Source organism: Aspergillus pseudodeflectus (assembly GCF_044049435.1).
Source record: "Aspergillus pseudodeflectus strain CBS 756.74 chromosome Unknown BJX68scaffold_52, whole genome shotgun sequence".
In the NCBI taxonomy this organism is placed as follows: domain Eukaryota; kingdom Fungi; phylum Ascomycota; class Eurotiomycetes; order Eurotiales; family Aspergillaceae; genus Aspergillus; species Aspergillus pseudodeflectus.
Window position 1 is genome coordinate 1 of NW_027263828.1, and position 16,388 is coordinate 16,388.

General features: G+C 53.5%; 5 protein-coding genes across 5 annotated transcripts; 3 read left to right on the forward strand and 2 right to left on the reverse strand.

The window, feature by feature from the left end:
• Nucleotides 1–191: 191 nt before the first annotated feature.
• Nucleotides 192–2,198, reverse strand: BJX68DRAFT_244813 (uncharacterized protein). Its single transcript, XM_071041382.1, has one exon. The coding sequence runs from the start codon at nucleotides 1,789–1,791 to the stop codon at nucleotides 694–696; it is 1,098 nt and encodes a 365-aa protein (XP_070894961.1). The 5' UTR covers nucleotides 1,792–2,198; the 3' UTR covers nucleotides 192–693.
• A 2,851-nt stretch (nucleotides 2,199–5,049) lies between these two features.
• Nucleotides 5,050–5,568, forward strand: BJX68DRAFT_270693 (uncharacterized protein; the record flags this gene model as incomplete). Its single annotated transcript, XM_071046737.1, has 1 exon — nucleotides 5,050–5,568. One exon carries the CDS (start codon nucleotides 5,050–5,052, stop codon nucleotides 5,566–5,568), a length of 519 nt encoding a protein of 172 aa, XP_070894962.1.
• A 453-nt stretch (nucleotides 5,569–6,021) lies between these two features.
• BJX68DRAFT_270694 (uncharacterized protein) lies at nucleotides 6,022–9,136 on the reverse strand (the record flags this gene model as incomplete). The annotated part of the gene is made up of 5 exons (XM_071046738.1): nucleotides 6,022–6,805; nucleotides 6,863–7,821; nucleotides 7,893–8,543; nucleotides 8,591–8,903; nucleotides 8,958–9,136. 5 exons carry the CDS (start codon nucleotides 9,134–9,136, stop codon nucleotides 6,022–6,024), a joined length of 2,886 nt encoding a protein of 961 aa, XP_070894963.1.
• A 734-nt stretch (nucleotides 9,137–9,870) lies between these two features.
• On the forward strand, nucleotides 9,871–11,162 carry BJX68DRAFT_244817 (uncharacterized protein). The gene is made up of 4 exons (XM_071041383.1): nucleotides 9,871–10,174; nucleotides 10,266–10,467; nucleotides 10,554–10,933; nucleotides 10,985–11,162. Exons 1-3 carry the CDS (start codon nucleotides 10,083–10,085, stop codon nucleotides 10,692–10,694), a joined length of 435 nt encoding a protein of 144 aa, XP_070894964.1. The 5' UTR covers nucleotides 9,871–10,082; the 3' UTR covers nucleotides 10,695–10,933; nucleotides 10,985–11,162.
• A 3,218-nt stretch (nucleotides 11,163–14,380) lies between these two features.
• Nucleotides 14,381–16,129, forward strand: BJX68DRAFT_278391 (major facilitator superfamily domain-containing protein; the record flags this gene model as incomplete). The annotated part of the gene is made up of 4 exons (XM_071048521.1): nucleotides 14,381–14,558; nucleotides 14,670–15,406; nucleotides 15,458–15,830; nucleotides 15,890–16,129. The coding sequence occupies exons 1-4, from the start codon at nucleotides 14,502–14,504 to the stop codon at nucleotides 16,127–16,129; spliced, it is 1,407 nt and encodes a 468-aa protein (XP_070894965.1). The 5' UTR covers nucleotides 14,381–14,501.
• Nucleotides 16,130–16,388: the final 259 nt, after the last annotated feature.

The window sequence follows — 16,388 nt, forward strand, 5'->3', positions numbered from 1 at the left end:
GTTGTTGGGAATAGCTTCAAGTTCGACAAGTATCTATATTTTTGATGGGTGATCGGATGACCCGGGATGATCGGACGACCCGGGAATTACGTTAACGGTCACCTGTACTTTGTGCTAGTCAGCCCATGAGGATGAAACGACACAGCTCTGCCCCTCCATGATTACGAAAACCAGAATAGGAAGGAGCGAGTGCGAGTCTCGAGGGTTGGTCGTGCCTTCCTTTTCTACCATGTTGTGGCAGTTGTGGCCAAGGAAGGGACGACCAGGCCCGGCTGGGCTGTCGGGCAGCACCTTCCTTCTGAACTACATGGGGGTTACATCCGCCAAAGGGGGCAATCAACACACCCGGCCAGTGCTCATGCTCTACTTCAGTTCATACCAACCTCCGTCAAGAGTTTAGTCATCCTGATGATAGCATCACTCCTCATCAACGTATACGCGCCCCTCACTGGATTGCCATACTTCGGACACGGCGTGCTTTGCGATTCAGCAATATTACTGCTGCTCTCTTCGATCCGGTGGTCATAGTCCGCGGACATATCAACAGAAGATTGTCATATTCGTACTACTCAGATCTGAAGAGATACTATCAGCGTTAAACGACACATATCACTGGTCTCACTATGATTCTTGATATGCAACGGCTGTGGATCGTGATATCTCATTTTCTCTCGCCACCCACAAAGTTTGAGCTTACAATCGCCCCCTGAAACCGTCCTCTGCAATCTTCAACACCGGTCCGAGATTCTCCTCCTGCACCCTTTCCCACAGCGATCCCTTCCCAGCCTTCACCCCCCGCTGCTCCTCTTGCCGAAACCACTCCTCGACACTGCGAACGCGGTTCGGGTGGATCTTATCCAGCAAGGTATAATCCCGTCGTACAACCCCTTTGTTACCACCAGAGTGTTTCCACAAATTCCAGAATCCAGTGAAGTTTTGCCGGTTCGTCATGGCAGCTGGATCCTTGGCATCGGCGTTGTATCCAGTGATTCTATCGCCGCCGGGGGCTACACCCCGATTGCTTGCCCAATAGGTATCGAGGTCAACATCAACGAAGCGTGCAGGATGGCCCGTCACCTTTTCGAACGCACGCGCCAACTCCTCGTAGGCGACATGCTCAATCGCAACATCAAGGTTCATCCCATTCGCTTCCTCTGGGTTCTCAAACAGCCACCGCACATACACTCCGCAATCTTGCAGACACACGTGCGGTACGGCGCCTTGTCCAAGGGGAACAGCCCAAGTAACCACCCCATCCTTATCAACATACGGCGTCATCGGCGTCCGCTGTCCAATAACCATATCAATATACGGCCCCGTCGTGAACAGCGCAGCCCTCATCCTCCCCTGATTCTTCTGATTCTGGAAAAGAATCCACTCCCCAATCCTCCCCTTCCCATCATAATGCCCGCACCGGAACTTTGCGTCATACCCGCCGAGCTGATACCCATAATCCAAATTCCCATAGACGAAGAACTTGATCCCTTCCTCGAGCGCAAGCTCGTATGCTCGGATCGCCCAGTACGTCTCCGTCTTCTCGCCGGTGTTAAACCCGTCGATGTTGACGAATGCGCCGTCGCAGCCGCGGAAGCCGTGGCGGAGGTCGAATTGGTTTGCAAAGGTGCCCGGGACGAGTTCGACGTTTCCGAGGGCGAGGAGCTCTTGTGCGCGGGGGGAGCTGGTGTCTCGCGTTAGGATCCGGCAGTGGTATTTTTTGTCTTCGACCAGGCTTTTCACGATGGGCATGCCTTGGGCGCCGGTACCGCCGACGATGAAGATTTTCTGGGGCATGCTGAGTGGATTGAGGGATAAAGCGCTGGAGGGGGTGTAAAAGATAGAGTGTTTATAACGGGTGTCTGGAGTGCCGATGTAGGACTCGAGACGAGATCTCCCAGGGTTATTTATACCTTGGAATGGCCCACTAAATAGCTAGAATGGAACCCCCGTTCTCAGATCTCCCCACGTTATTTCTAACCCGCGGTGAATATCGTCAGCAGCCTCGGGCTGAAATAATTGATTTATAAACGACCGTCAAATACTGATGAGTCAACGACAATAACACGTCGGTCGGTCGCCTTGATTGGTCCCGACGCGGGGATTATTGATGAGTGAGCGGAAAACCACGACACCACCCAGTACCCAAGGAACCCCGAGAAAAGAGATCGCGCTGTTTCTTCAAGAACCACGCCAGTAAGAATCAGTTGGGGCTCTGGATTGCATGCGTGGAGATTTGTCGGGGACTTTATAACCGCAGTAGCGTTCGTCATATGATACTCTGTCAACCAACAGTAGGCGGGCCCGCCAGTATCCAGCGTCCAGCCGTCTCGGCTGTCGTCGATATCGGCGCGGTAGCTTTTGAGGAGCTCCGGAGATATATTCAGCCATCTCAACTGGTTGAGGTATCTATGCTGGGTTGGACAAAACGATGTCAAGTTGCTAGATGGGCTGCCACTCGTATGCGACAGGCGCGATCAAGTAGAGAGCTGGATCCAAAATGATTGTCCTGTTCTCCACTCGATGCTCCCGGATATAGGAATGGTTTTGTAACAGGAAAACTAGTAACTAGGTACGTGCTGGTTCGCTTATTCCATCCCACAGTGATGCGGCGTGATTGGTTCCGACTACCTTCGTGCTTCACCAAATGCGGGGGTTTGCGTTCGGGCCTGACTGGGCCTTGTTCCTTGTATTCGCCCACCGGGGCCTCTGAGACGAGCGTCGAGAACGAGCGTGGAACCTCGGCAATGTGGGCATAGAACGTGGTGAGAGCATCCACTTCCCGGTCATGCCTTGTTCTACTTCTGGATTCACGCCCGGTCGAAAGCAGAACTAGACAGCTAAGAATCATGGTAAGCGGGAGTGGGAATGGTGAAGAGGTTTGCACAACTTTGGGTTTGGGAATGACATCCTTCGCTCACTCCATCCCGACCCTAAGCCGAAGCCAAACCGAGCCGGCCGGATTGCCTGACTCCTAACCCAACGGGGATCGTACGTGTCGATTCTGATAGTTCTCCTGACCCCACGTGAAGATAGCACGGCATGATAGGGCCCAATGCTTTCTTCACCGTGATCGAGCCCCTAGTTCGAACGGATTCCCAGACTTCGCATATCATTACTCCGAAAACGCCCTCGCTAATCCTTGGCCATGTGCCTTGTGCTTTACCTTGTTCTTACGACCATTAGTAGGCCTTTGCCATGTGTAGTCTAATGACTAGTCCTGTTTCTGCCTGGCTGAGTTTCCCTCCCACAACTCAGCTTCGTAACGGAAACACGCCCTTAAATCTAAATATCCTGCTCGCTCCTTTCTACCTAGGTATCGCGTCAATTTTTTTCTTCCCTCTACTTGAGAGTGATAATCCTGCCTTTTTACACGGGACCCCGTCCTCCATTAATTGCAATTGTCACCTGCGTTTCCCCAAGAAGTATACAGAAGGCTCCAAATTCTCAATTCGCAGCGGATAACATGGCGTATGCTGTGCATGTATAATACACAGTATATCAAAGTACACCCGCCGCGGTCAATGATAATCAGCGTGAGAATCGCAACTTTTGAAACAGTGGGTAACCAGAGAACCTAGGGCTACCTCCACTAGACGGGCATTTACCCTCTGTGTCGGCATTTAATGCACAGAATGCCTTACGCCTGGTACACCATGTGGGAGGTATCCATGGAGTGTTCCAGGGTATCGCCTTTCTCTCCGTCGACTCCCCAAGTATTCTATTGGTACAGTCCGAACTGTCGAGCTGGAGGGGTGGAAAGAGGTGCATGGATGCATCGCGTCGCAGCCTCGATATACTCTGTACTTTAACTAACCTGATAAAACCCCCGTCATCAAGCAGAACCCCATATGAATATTTCTCGCAGCCAATAAAGCCAAGGACAGAGACAACAAGGTTTTTTGGGCGGCACAGACGGGCGATGCCTAGAGCATATTCCCTGTCGATCAACTACTCTACCCTTGGTGACAGACGAAGAGTCGGAGGGTTTTATGTAGTACAATGTGAACGTGAGTCAGGACATCGCCCTTAGTTAATAAAATCAGTAATTGCTTTCCCTATCATGTGAATCTGCAACACAAACGGTAGTCGTGCCTATATAAAGGGCGAAGATGAAACGGGTCGAGCCGACAGGCACGAATTCAGCCGACCTGACGATCACGTACGTCATCATGGGGGCTGGAGATGAAGCGCAGAATCACAGTGAAAAGGTCAAGTGGGAACCTGGGAGCCACTATCAACTCTTGTGGGGAATGCTCCAGTCAGTACAGGGGAACTGTGAATGTTAAGAGTTGGAGTCAAGTCCGGCCGCATAGACCGCGATCAGTAACCAGCAACGTTGGTATGATGCAGACGGCTACAGATACAAGGGCAGATCGGGACGAATCAACCTGGATAACCAGGCCATGCGCCATTCATGTTTGATTGTATTTTGATCGCCGCAGGATCCCTCAGTCGGTGTATCCGAGGGAGTTTCATCAGACGCTCCCGGCCAGCATACCCTGCGTTCCGTACCCCGTACATTGTCTCCTCGAACGCCGATCAAGCAACACCCCGCAACGCCCAGCCCAGCAAGCACCGGGGTCCCCGAAGCTCAGCCAGCGCCGAGACAACTAAGGCCTTGCTACAAGCCTGCAACTGGCCGATGATCAACACGCACATGACAAGGCACAATTCGTCAAAAGGACTGAAAGGGGATCGAGCAGCTTGGCAGACGTCGGATGTTGGGGGCTGGGTTGGAAATGGCCCCCATGGGGCGGCACATGCGGGATCCACTTCTCCAGCTCAAGTGTGAGGAATCGAGGAGATGGAGGATGCGACTCAGTATCCAGGTTGCATTCGGGGCCGCGTTGACATCACAGTGGTGATCAGCTGTGCGAGTATCATGTTGTCGACGACAACAGATGGCCCACGGTATGTTGTCAAGAAAGGTATAAAAGAGCCCTTGGACCTGGGTCTTGATCTTCTCTCATCACCTTCGCCCTCCAGCAATCAACTCCAGTCACAGTCCAATCTCAAATCAATTCCACTTCCACTTCCACATCAACCGCAACCATGCGCTTCCACCAAGCCCTCACCCTCCTCCCCTTCCTAGTCATGCCCCTCGTGCGCGCAGACTGCCAACTCGGCAACGTGATAACCGACGACGAGAAGACCGTCGAATCCGAAGGAGCCCTCTGCAAACCCCAAGGCGAAGGATACTACACGTTCGCAATGCAAAACAGCCTCGTCGGAGTCCCCACCTTCGACGGCGACAACGCCTTCGCCGGCGTAACTGGTTCGAGCGCATTCATCATCTATGACAACGCGTGCAACCGGGTCGGCGTGTATGGCCCCTCGAACGAGGACAACGATTGCGGGATCCCTTATGTTATTATGGAGAATTGGCTGCCGTATGTTCTTACGGTTACGCAGGTGAATTTTGCGGTGGGAGGCGGGGATTTCACGTTTAGTTATGCGAATGGGCAGTATATGATTGGGGAGAATCAGGCGACGTGTGAGGATATTAGTGAGGGGTTGCGTGGGGTTGAGGCATGCAAGACTGCCTTCCCGCTCAATGGCGAGCCGGAATAGACCAAGATTTGGATTGGGTTGGAGATGCGGATGGATTCGCTGCGGGTGGAAGTGGGTTGTATCTGAAGAGGGGATTACGCTGTGGCATGTACCTAGAAGTCCGCACCACCTGCTTTGCTTCATATTATCTTGTAAGGTATTGTTTCTATCACAGTTTTCCATACCGCCAGAAAGGAGTTATAACACCCGTATTTCAGCTCGACAGTGTCAGCACAGGAAAATTCAAGCACTAACTTTCTATACCGTGTCCAAAAGTCGCAAATTCAATACTCCGCATAGCCCAGGGGGCGAAGGGGATGGTGGTCGGAACATGGTAAGACGTGTATAACTTAAAAGCAATTGGCGGCGAAGTTGCCGCAATGAGCAAGATTAGTAGTATACCTAGTGTCTATAAAGTCTATCAAAAAGAAGAATTTAGATGCCAACCAATTTCGTCTCCACCATGGCGTTGATTCAAACCTCCTCCGCTAAATCCTCCGCCACGAGATGCGCCTCGCCCAGAACCCCCTTAACAACCAGAACAAGATCATCCACACTCCCAAGAAAGCGTATATACGCCGCAAGGGCCACACAGTACCGCCGATACTCCTCATCGCGAAGCATCTCCGTGCTGAGAAGGTATCCCGCCTGGTTCTTGTCCTGGAAACCCCGTCCGTAATCGAGGGCTCGGCGGACGAGCGGGGTGGGCAGGATCTCCGGCGGCGCGTCGCCGGTCCGCAGGGACTGTTCGCAGATCCCGAGCACGGCCATGATTTCGCCGATGCAGCGGTGGTCGAGGAAGCCGGTCATTTGAGCGAGGCGCGTGCGGTATTCTGGAGATAAGGTTGAGGAGACGACCAGAAGCCGAGCGAGGGTGTTGTTCATTACATGGCAGATCCGCCGCACCTGTGCCAGGCTCGCCGAGTCGAAGCGCGAGCTCGAGAACTCGAAGCGAAGGTTGGAGATGGGATCCTCGAGGAGATGGAGGATCTCCGTGAGTTCCATCCAGATTGGTTCGGCGAGCGCTCTTCCATCTGCGTCGGCGTGAGGGTGGTTCCAGCAGGAAAGCAGGAGCGCGTAGTGGTCTGATAAAGTGCGGAACGAGCGTGAGAGCGATTTGCAGATGTGCCGGGCGGCCGACGGAGGGCGCGGGAAGATCTGCACGATTGTTGCGGCGCCGATGCCGATGAGGACGAGGAGGAGGCGCCGCCAGAAGACGTTGTAGCCTACGCCGGGGTCGCCGTAGGTGGGGGTGTGACTGGGACTGTTAGTTCGGACAAGTACGTTAGGAAATGAGTTTGAGCGGGGGACTCACGTATCAACGTAGCTGTACGCGACTACGAGAAGGAACGTAGCCGCGGCTAGAATCCCGCCCTGAAGAAGGTTCGGAGGAAGGTACAGGCGGATCCAGAGGAAGATGACGAGCATAGCAGCCATGATAGCAGACAGGCCGTACGGATTGCCCGGTCCGCCGCCAGACCCAATATACCAGGCGAGTAGGCCAAACAGACCTCCAACAATTGTTCCAACCAACCGGGAGAAGACAGAAAAGGTAAAGTCGGCCATATAGACCAAAAGACCCGTTTGGGCCATGATAAGACCCCAGAGACCGCGTTCGCGGTAGAAGAACCCAGCTGTGTTTGGGAGGACAGCGAGGATCGAGATTGCGAGGGTAACGACAACCATGCGCAGGGCGTACAGTCCGTTATCGCAGGTAAACCAGTGATATACGCCCAGGATGGCCTTTCCAACAGGGTGACGGGCTTTCGGTCTGTACCCCCTGTGCGCACCCAGTATCGGCTCCTTCTTTCCCTGTGCAGCCTTGGTAGCTTCCCCTACCTGGACTTCGTCGGGATTGTCTGTGCCTCCTGCTGCCATCGCAGGCGCCTTGTTGTTTTTGCCAATCGCCCAAGAGGCAGCGTACTTTAGGCTCGTGGGCCACCATATCCGAGTCCGTGAGGCGGCGGGGAAGTGATTGGAGATTTCCGTCAAGAGCGCTTCGGTCGTCTTGAGAGCGTTGATCATATGCTCCTGGAAGTTCATGCAGACGATGATCCCCGACAGATTCCTCTTGTGGTCACCCTGGCCCGACGAAAAGTTTTCCAAAACGGGGCCGTAAGCATCCACCAGTCCCTCGGTCATGTCACGCAAGAAGACCGTTCGGGTTTGCTGCAGATTTTCAATGACGGCACGAATACGTTGGGAGGCTTGCGCGTGCTGCTCTGAAGACGCTTTGCGGTACCAATGCTGCCGACCGACAAACTGGACAGACTCCTTGATAACAGTCAACCTTCCAGACACCCTCCGATCGCGGTGAGGCCAGTCCCACGGAGCTTTGTTGCCACCTCGTCCGGAATCGAATAATGTTCCTCATGCAGCGCATTTACCAACTCGGCGAGTTGCGCCCGCTGATGTGCGCCAACCTCCTTGGTCTTCTTCTCGTCCGGCTCCCCATCGCTGCTGTGTATCGACCGCCCGCGCAACGTGTTGATCTGGATGTCGCCCTGGATGCTACTTTTGTGGAAATCAGACAGGGAAAGAACGGCCATAACAAGCTGGCGAATCGGATCCTGGAATGCTTTTACTGTATCGGCGCCCCAACAGCCGATTGAGAAATCCAGGGGCAGAAAAGCGAATGACGGCTCGAGTTTCTGGTACATGCCGATTACCATTGCTTGGCATTTTTCGAGATAGTCGACGTCCGTCTTGCCGAGACCTTTACTCGACGAAGCAAATGAGAACTGTAGCGGGGCTTTGAGGTGTTCGATTACGTCTTCGATGCCTTCGAGGATGATGTCGGCGGTTGAGCGCGGGAAGAAGAGCACCGCGCATGCGAAGCCGATTCCGACGCCTGCAGCGGCGGGTTTGACGAGGGACAGCGGGAGTGTGCCGTTGAAAGAGGGGAGGACTGGTCCATAGCAGAGGAAGATGTCCGTGATGATGATACCGAAGAGCGAAGTGAGTGCGGTCTTGGGGTTGGCTGCTCGAAGACGAGACTGTTAACATTAGCACTTGGCTCTATAAAGCCGGGTGATGATACTACCATCAAATAGATAAACAGGCACAGCATGCAATACATGATGACTGTAACCCGCGCATCCAGCATCCACCCATCAAAAATCATGCGCTGCGCAATCAAACTAGCCGATCCGCCCGTCGCCTGTGCTTCAGCCCCTGCAGCCTGTTGCAGCGACGCAAGGCGCGCCTGCGTTTCGGCGTCGGGACGGACAGCCAGAGCCGCTTTCATCGTAATGACGCCCCATCCCCATGCAAGGCAGATACCGATGAACAGCGTCAGAGACCCAAGGATGTAGACGAAGAGGACGCCGGAGGGCGGGTTGATGAACAGGACCATACTTGGTACCTAAAGTCAGTGAACGATATTCGATATCCAGGTGTGAATAACTCACCCCGCAAAGAACGTGGCCGCGCCAAAGTTGGACAGCACCGGCTGGATAAACATCAGGATAGACGCCACCCATACTGCCACCCAGCAGCGAAAGAAGATCTTGAGGTCGCGCGCATTGAAGTGGTCGAGGACTGGAGGCAGCCGCCGCCGCGGTTTTTCGATCTTTTCGGGCTCAGACATTGCAGAAAAGAAAATAAACGAGAGACACGAAACGGAAGAAGAGAGTGACGAAGAAGTTGGAAAATGAGGGGAATGATGTAATCTGGTTCGCCTTGTCGACTCTCCAGTATTTATTGCCCCGTGGAGTGGATCTGGCACCGGAAATCTCGACCGCCGCAGCGCCGGCGCCACGAGCACAATGAGCTTATGCACTTCAGGGGGGGAGATCGGCAAAGATTATCGATTTTTCACTGCTTGGCGACCAGCAGATGATTGGTCGACACAAATCCGAGGGTGTTTCGAGCTTCGATGAGCGAACGTTTGGAAAAAGAACTTCAGAGGCTTCTTGAGCTGGTGCTCGGGCTGGCAGCCAACGGGGTCGGGATACAATATAAAAGAGCATCCTTCGATCAAACTGCACATTCACCATCTCCTTGAGATCAGCAAGATTGAGGGGTTGACCAAGCTAGCGGGCCGCCAAGACTGTCTTGGCACAACGTGACGAGACATTAGAGATCATGGTTGAAGCCTAGAAGGCCTAATCGTACTCGGTAACTGGAAACCTACGTACTGGGTACAAAGTAGTCGGAAAGCAAAGAAGGGTTATGTACTTCTGTTGTTAATGAATCTCAACCCCGACCTTTGCCGACACCTCGACTCGAATATATATTATTACTAACCCACTCGAATTTTCGCTTCAGTACAATATATCAAAGGATTCCTTGCCTTTATGGCTTCTAGTAAAGTGCAATGGGAAAAAAAAAAAAAAAAAAGGTGAAAAGAGTAGTATATTAGATCGTGGGAGGCTTTTGTTGGAGTGTGAGGAATGCAAGGTCTGTATTTCCGGAAGCTGCCCGACCCCGCTTGGACAGTCTGGTCCCAACACAGGTCTTGCCTACGAGACGAACCAGCTTGACATATGAACACAACATCCAAAGCGTCTTCTATACTTTAATAGGCAAGCAACATGTCAGAACAGTGCGGTGGTGGTCGTTACACTCGCAATCTCAATCCTCGCTGTCGTCCCAAACACCGCTGGGTTCTTCTACCGCGAACAAGGTCTGTGGGGTCTGATCATGCCATTTTGCAAGTGGCAAGCCATGTCAGGAGCAGAACAACATGAAGTAATCCGCAAACATCTCCCAAACAGACCCTGGAGCATCGAATACATTCTCTTAACCATCGTCCCCCGCGCGTCCTTTATATACGGCATTCTTGCAATAGAGCTCATGCTCCGGTGGAACCGTGTAACGGGTGTCTACAACGTGAGCTCTACAGGCGAGCTCATCCCCTTTGTTACGGGCGTCGTGGGATTTCTGGACGTCTTGTTCAACGTACGGGGGAAATACGAGGTACGTACTGTGGATTTTGTTTTGTTCAACTGCAAGGAGGGAAGGGACAAGTTGCTGTTGCTAACACATGGCATGCATGGTGTTAGGAGGTGAGGATAAGGGGTGCTGAAAGAGACTCGCGACGCGAATATCGCGGTGAATGCGGACGGGCTCGATCCGTCACTTCTAGGACGGACGAGGCCGGCGTGGGTCGTGCCCTTGAGATAACAAAGGATTTAGAGGTGTGAGGTTTAGCCTACTATGTAGCGTTGAGGGCCAGGGAGATGGCGAGACTGTGCGTTTCGCCATATCCTATTAAGGAAAGAAGCCGGGGACTGAGTTGGTGTTTCACTGAGGACAGGAATCTTCACCTCGTAGTCAGTCTGCTTCTTGCCACCCATAATCAACCGCCCATTGGAAATTGCGGGGCTTACTGTCTTTGTGTATGCGGCCTGGACATGTGTCTCTGGAATCCTGGTGGTAACGGCCTAAAGTGGTTAGAACAAGTATTGAGTCTGCTCCTTTTTGCAAGGTATTACCGGAAGGACGTTACTGGAAGGATGGCTGATGAGGCAATCACCAAGCGCACTGCCCACCACAACTCATGGCTGCGCTACGCGTAGCAGCTCGTTGGAACACCAAGAGATTCACTGAGGCTTCAGGGCTTTGCCCAGTGGCACTCTTGGGCTTGGTAAATGCAATGTCTACCCGTAGGAGGCCCAGAGTAAACTCCTTTATTATAAATTAGTAAATATCATGTTCAGTACCCTTTTCACAAATGCCTCTCAATAATACCTGCAATCTCCCTATACCCGAATCTCCTGGCCCACTCAGCGGGCGTTGCACCCTCACCATTGAGCGCCAAAGTGTCCACTCCTCTGCGCAAGAGCGTCTCCACCACCTCTGTGTATCCCTCGCTCGCAGCAATATGTAACGGCGACATCCCCTCAAATGTGTCGGTATGCTCTGCACCCGCGTCCAGCAGTACCTCGACCGTTTCTGCATACCCCTCCGCAGCCGCCGCGTACAAGGCCGTTATGCCGCTGGCTGAACGCGCGTGTATATCCACTCCCGCCTGTTTCACCAAGTATGCTACCATCTCCTTGTGACCGAGCGAAGCAGCCTTGTGGAGTAGTGTGAAGCCATTGTTGTCCGATATCGCTAGGTCCGCTCCGTTTTCCACCAATGCCTTTATGATATCAAGGTTCCCGCTCGTCGCTGCTTTGGCCGCTGCTGTCCATCCAGCGCTGTCTTGGCTATCGACTTCGGCACCGGCTTCAAGTAGAATCTTTACCACTTCGTAATGACCTCCGAAACAAGCATCAATGAGCGGAGTAACGCCATTGACGCCAGCAAGACTCGGGTCAGCACCATGGTCCAGCAAGATCCTGACAATCTGAGCGAATCCCTTGGCTGCGGCAAGCTGAATCGGCGAGATATTATCTTCCATGGCGAGAGACACATCAGCAGCGAGCTCTAGAAGCTTCTTAACGGTCTCTGTATGACCCTGATACACTGCCATGTATAATGGAGTCTGCCCATGGACATCCGGTAAATCAACGTCCCAGCCATGATGGGCTAGGATTTCGACCGCGGCTGTCTGGCCCATCGCTGCGGCTAACAACAACGGTGTTCTTCCTCTGGCTGCATCCGTGCCTGTTAGAGTATTTGGGTCAATCCCGTGTTGAAGCAAGCCCGTTAAGACCTCTCTTCTATCATGGACGGCGGCCAGGTGGATGGGGAAAGCCCCCTCATTGTTGGCTACCTGAGGGGCACCACGGTCTATCAGGAAGGTGACAATCTCTGCATGGCCTATGGCGGCAGCCTTGGCTAACGGAGTATCTCCGCTGCTGTTTGGGATAGAGAGCTCTGCGGCTTTCTCCGCCACGAAATACCGGACAAGTTCGAAATTGCCCGTGCTGCAGGCAGCGAATAGTACGGTGTTTGCCGGGTCAGGGGATATAGAGTTGACGTCGACGCCGCTGTCCAGAAGAAACTTGACCAGCTCGTCATGGCCTTTCAGCGTCGCTATGAGGATAGGCAGTTGGCCCTGCGCAACCACCGAGGTCTCTGCGCCAAGGTCGACGAGGACGCGAGCGAGCGCGATATTATTGAGTTCCGCTGCGACGTGAAGTAGGGTGAATCCTTCCGGCCCTCGAGTGTCTGGATTAATGCCTTGTTTAAGAGCAGTGATCACCCCCTGCGGATCCCCGGAGTATGATGCCTGAAAGACGTGTGTTCGCCAATGAGGCTCTGCAACCTCTGGTTTCGTCTGTGAAAGATCGGCGGCGGATGGGTGGGCAGTTCCAAGGTCGTGAAGCGTTGCGGTTGCCATGTCCAGGAGTGCCTTGTGCGGCCCAATTCCGTTAGATGGCTCCTCGGTAGATCTGCTCGATCTGAGCCCCGATGCAGAGGGCGCTTTGAATATTCCAATATACTTGCCGAGGGCAGCTATCGAGAAATCTATTACACGCGCGGTCGCTTCTTGCTCGACATCCAGCCATCTGAGCGCGTAAGACTGAGATCGCACAAGGGCAGGGGCGAATAGAGACGGGGACTCACAGGTTAAGGCAACAGAGGCAGACGTCCAGACCATCTGCAAACTCTCTCAACTGCTCCGTGAATGCAACGAGCGTGCTGGCCTCCTTACCCGTACTGAAGGTCGCAGACACCCGTCGAAACAAGGAAGCTTTCGCTGATCTGCCCGGTGGATTTCCAGCCAGGTAGGCTTCGAGAGACTGCATCGTGTCTCCCGTGGCTTTTACATACTCGTCTATGGTGGAAAGAGCAGGAGGCCCAGCGAGTTTGCATTGTTCCAACAGGTGCTCGTTGTATTCGCGTGTTCGACGTAGGTGCTGATCACCGAGCCAGACTCGTCTGACCTGAACTGCAAGGTCCTCTAGGGCTTTGGTGTGCGATCGCTTTAGGGACGGCTGATCTAGCTGCCAGGCGATCCGCTCGAAGACCTGCTATTGTGTCAGTTCCCTGATTCGAATATTGAAGAGCTAACCTACGAGTTGATAGCTGTCCCTGGGCGGCGCGAGGATAGATTGCAGGCCGGAATGATCCATAATGAGGTACCGAGTAAACCTCGTGGATTATGATAGTTGATCCATCGGACTTGTTCAAGGGGACGTTGAAAGACGCATGATGTCCGTGGGTGCGGCTGAGCAATGCCCAGCGCGTGGCTTGGCTCTGAATGCTAAAAATACGAGATGAACGCAGACATGGCCAATGGGTGGAATTGTGGCGCATCGACTGCTCGGCTAACATTGCCCCATGACCATATGCTCGCAACCACATCCAGAAGAGCTGTATGGCTTTCAACGCTGTAATCCATAAGAGGTGGGAGCTCATGATGTGATGCCGAGGAACTGGAGAGGCAATACCAAGTCCATTCGATATCATCTCGTAGTGGTAATGTCGCTCTTTCTGGTACCGTTCTGATATTATTAAGTCTCCATTTGTCTGTCTCCCAAGCCGGCGTCGAGAAATGCTTGCTTACGTTAGGCTCATCGTGAGCATGGCAGCTTGACCGTGTCCCCGGCGGCACGATCTGTAGTTTTAGCCGAGTAACCCATGATTGAAGACACTATTCAGTTGGCCGGTGATTGAGGCTACGAGGCTACGGATTGGAATCCGGGCTTTCGATGCAATTGCAAATCTAAAGGCCTTTACCGCTGATGACGCCGTGCATCTCATTATCGACCGGCTGGTGTTGGTTCAAGCGGTGGTTTCATGGCCGACTCCGGAAGGTGAGACACAGATGCTAGGGGGCGGGCCAACCGAGCTGGATATTCCGGACACTTTGTGCGAGTCTGAACGAGTAATTATTACCTGAAGCGGGAGATTATGCGGAACTAGGGCGTCATCAGACAAGCATTTGCCAGGCCGATCGGTGGAGCTTGTGTGCTCGGATATTCCGACCCCGGCATTTCCACCCTTGATGACGAACTTCCCTGTCCATTTCTCCAGATATCTGGGGTCTGGGGTTTGCTTTTCTTTCATCCCTCGTACCCCGGATCCTCACCTCTCTCACGACCCTATATCACAGAATGGCCGAGTCAAAGCCTTCTACCGACTACGTTGAGTCGGTTGCCGACGAGCGTGTCGTTACGTGCCCGGATGAGCTGAAAGGCAGCGAGGATGCTGATCCCAACGATCCCCAGGCAAGTCGTATGAGACCGCAGCAGATCTCTGAAGACCGACGCTAATTCGAACAGAACTGGTCCAAAACAGCCAGACTAGCCACATACCTCACCATCTGCTTCTACACCTTTCTCGCAAACGTCAACAGCAGCAACTTCACCGTCGCCACAAAAGCAATAATCCAGGAATTCAACGTCACCCAAACACAGGCCGGCGAGCTCGTCTGCTTCAATGTCTTCCTCTTCGGACTCGGCAACATCTTCTGGGTGCCGCTGATGCGGGTCGTCGGAAAGCGACCGGTATATCTGGTCTCGATGCTGGCACTGTGCATGATGAATGTCTGGTCGAGTTATTCGTCGAGTTACGGGGAACTGCTGGCCTCGCGGATCCTCTCTGGCTTTGTTGCCGCAGCAGCCGATGCGACTGTTCCGGCCGTCGTGTCGGATATGGTTGCTCCGCAGGACCGAGGGCATTATCTCATGGTTTTCCACCTCGCTCTTACGAGCGGTCTGTTCATCGGACCCCTGATCAACGCGTACCTCGTGCAGGAACAAGGTTGGCGGTGGATGTGCTATTTCCTCGCTGTTGCCGTTGGCGTCACGTTCGTTGTTGCCGTCTTTACCATTCGGGAGACGACATACCTGCAAGGCAGGCCGCGGGTGGCGAAGCGATCGGCGAGGCAGTGGATGTCGCTGAGGTTGGGGTATAATCCCAAAGCATCGTTTGTGCGAACTCTGCTTGATATCATCTGCAACGTCGCATACCCTCAACTCCTCTGGGCCGCGTTCTCGATCGGGATCTCCGTCGGATGGTAAATGCCTCTGTCCACAAGCACATCTCCAACAGCTCTAACAAGAAACAGGAACATCGTCGTCCAACTCACAGCCTCACGAACTTTTACCGCACCACCCTACAACTGGCCCGCCGGAAGCCTGGGCCTCCTCTCGCTAGCCGGATTTATCGGCTCCGTGCTGGCATTCTACCTCGGTGGTCGGCTGATTGATATCATCTCCACCCGGTACACGAATCGCTACGGGAAGCGCTTGCCTGAATATCGATTACCGGCCATAATTATTCCCGGCGTCATTGGACCTGGCGGGATCCTGGTATTCGGTCTGTGCATCGCGAACCAAACGCACTGGATCGGCGCTGCAGTTGGGTATGCTATGCAGGCGTTTGGCGTCGCAGCAATCTCGAATGTCGCCGTGACATACTGTCTGGACTGCTACAAACCCGTTCGTCATACCTTCACCCTTCCCCCAGTAAACAAAGCCCGTTTCTAACCACTGTATAGCTCACGGGCGAAGCCCTGGTCATCATCTTCGTCGTCCGCAACACAATCGGCATGCTGCTGTCCCTGTACGCCGCGGACTGGATCGCCCGACAAGGCGAAGCCGCCGTCTTTGGTGAGATGACTGCGATTCAAGTGGCTAGTATTCTTGTGGCGATCCCGCTGTTCGTTTGGGGTGGACCGTTGCGCGCTTGGACGGCGCGGTATGGGCCGATGAAGCGGTTTCAGGGGGCGGAGAACTAGCGGGATAACGTCAGGATAGTATCGGATTATATATGCTTGATAGAAATGCTTATCGGAGAGAAAGAGTGTTGTGCTGTATCTCAATTCATTGTATCATCATTCACTTAGTGATCGTCTGGTCCGGCAAGCGATATATCCATCCGAGCATGTTCCGAATAGATTCCAGACCTGCTTTAACTCCGTCAAATGCACCTGGCTCAGGAATGGAGTGAAATTGCGGAGTAGAGTTACGACCCCCGCCTTCGGTAGCCGTCCGGGG

Excerpts from the sequence above, each read along its gene's own strand:
- BJX68DRAFT_244817 (XM_071041383.1), top strand. The coding sequence starts at position 10,083 with ATGTCAGAACAGTGCGGTGGTGGTCGTTACACTCGCAATCTCAATCCT. Across the intron at positions 10,175-10,265 it reads GTTCTTCTACCGCGAACAAG|ACCCTGGAGCATCGAATACA; the intron begins GTCTGTGGGGTC and ends TCTCCCAAACAG. Across the intron at positions 10,468-10,553 it reads ACGTACGGGGGAAATACGAG|GAGGTGAGGATAAGGGGTGC; the intron begins GTACGTACTGTG and ends GCATGGTGTTAG.
- BJX68DRAFT_244813 (XM_071041382.1), bottom strand. The coding sequence starts at position 1,791 with ATGCCCCAGAAAATCTTCATCGTCGGCGGTACCGGCGCCCAAGGCATG.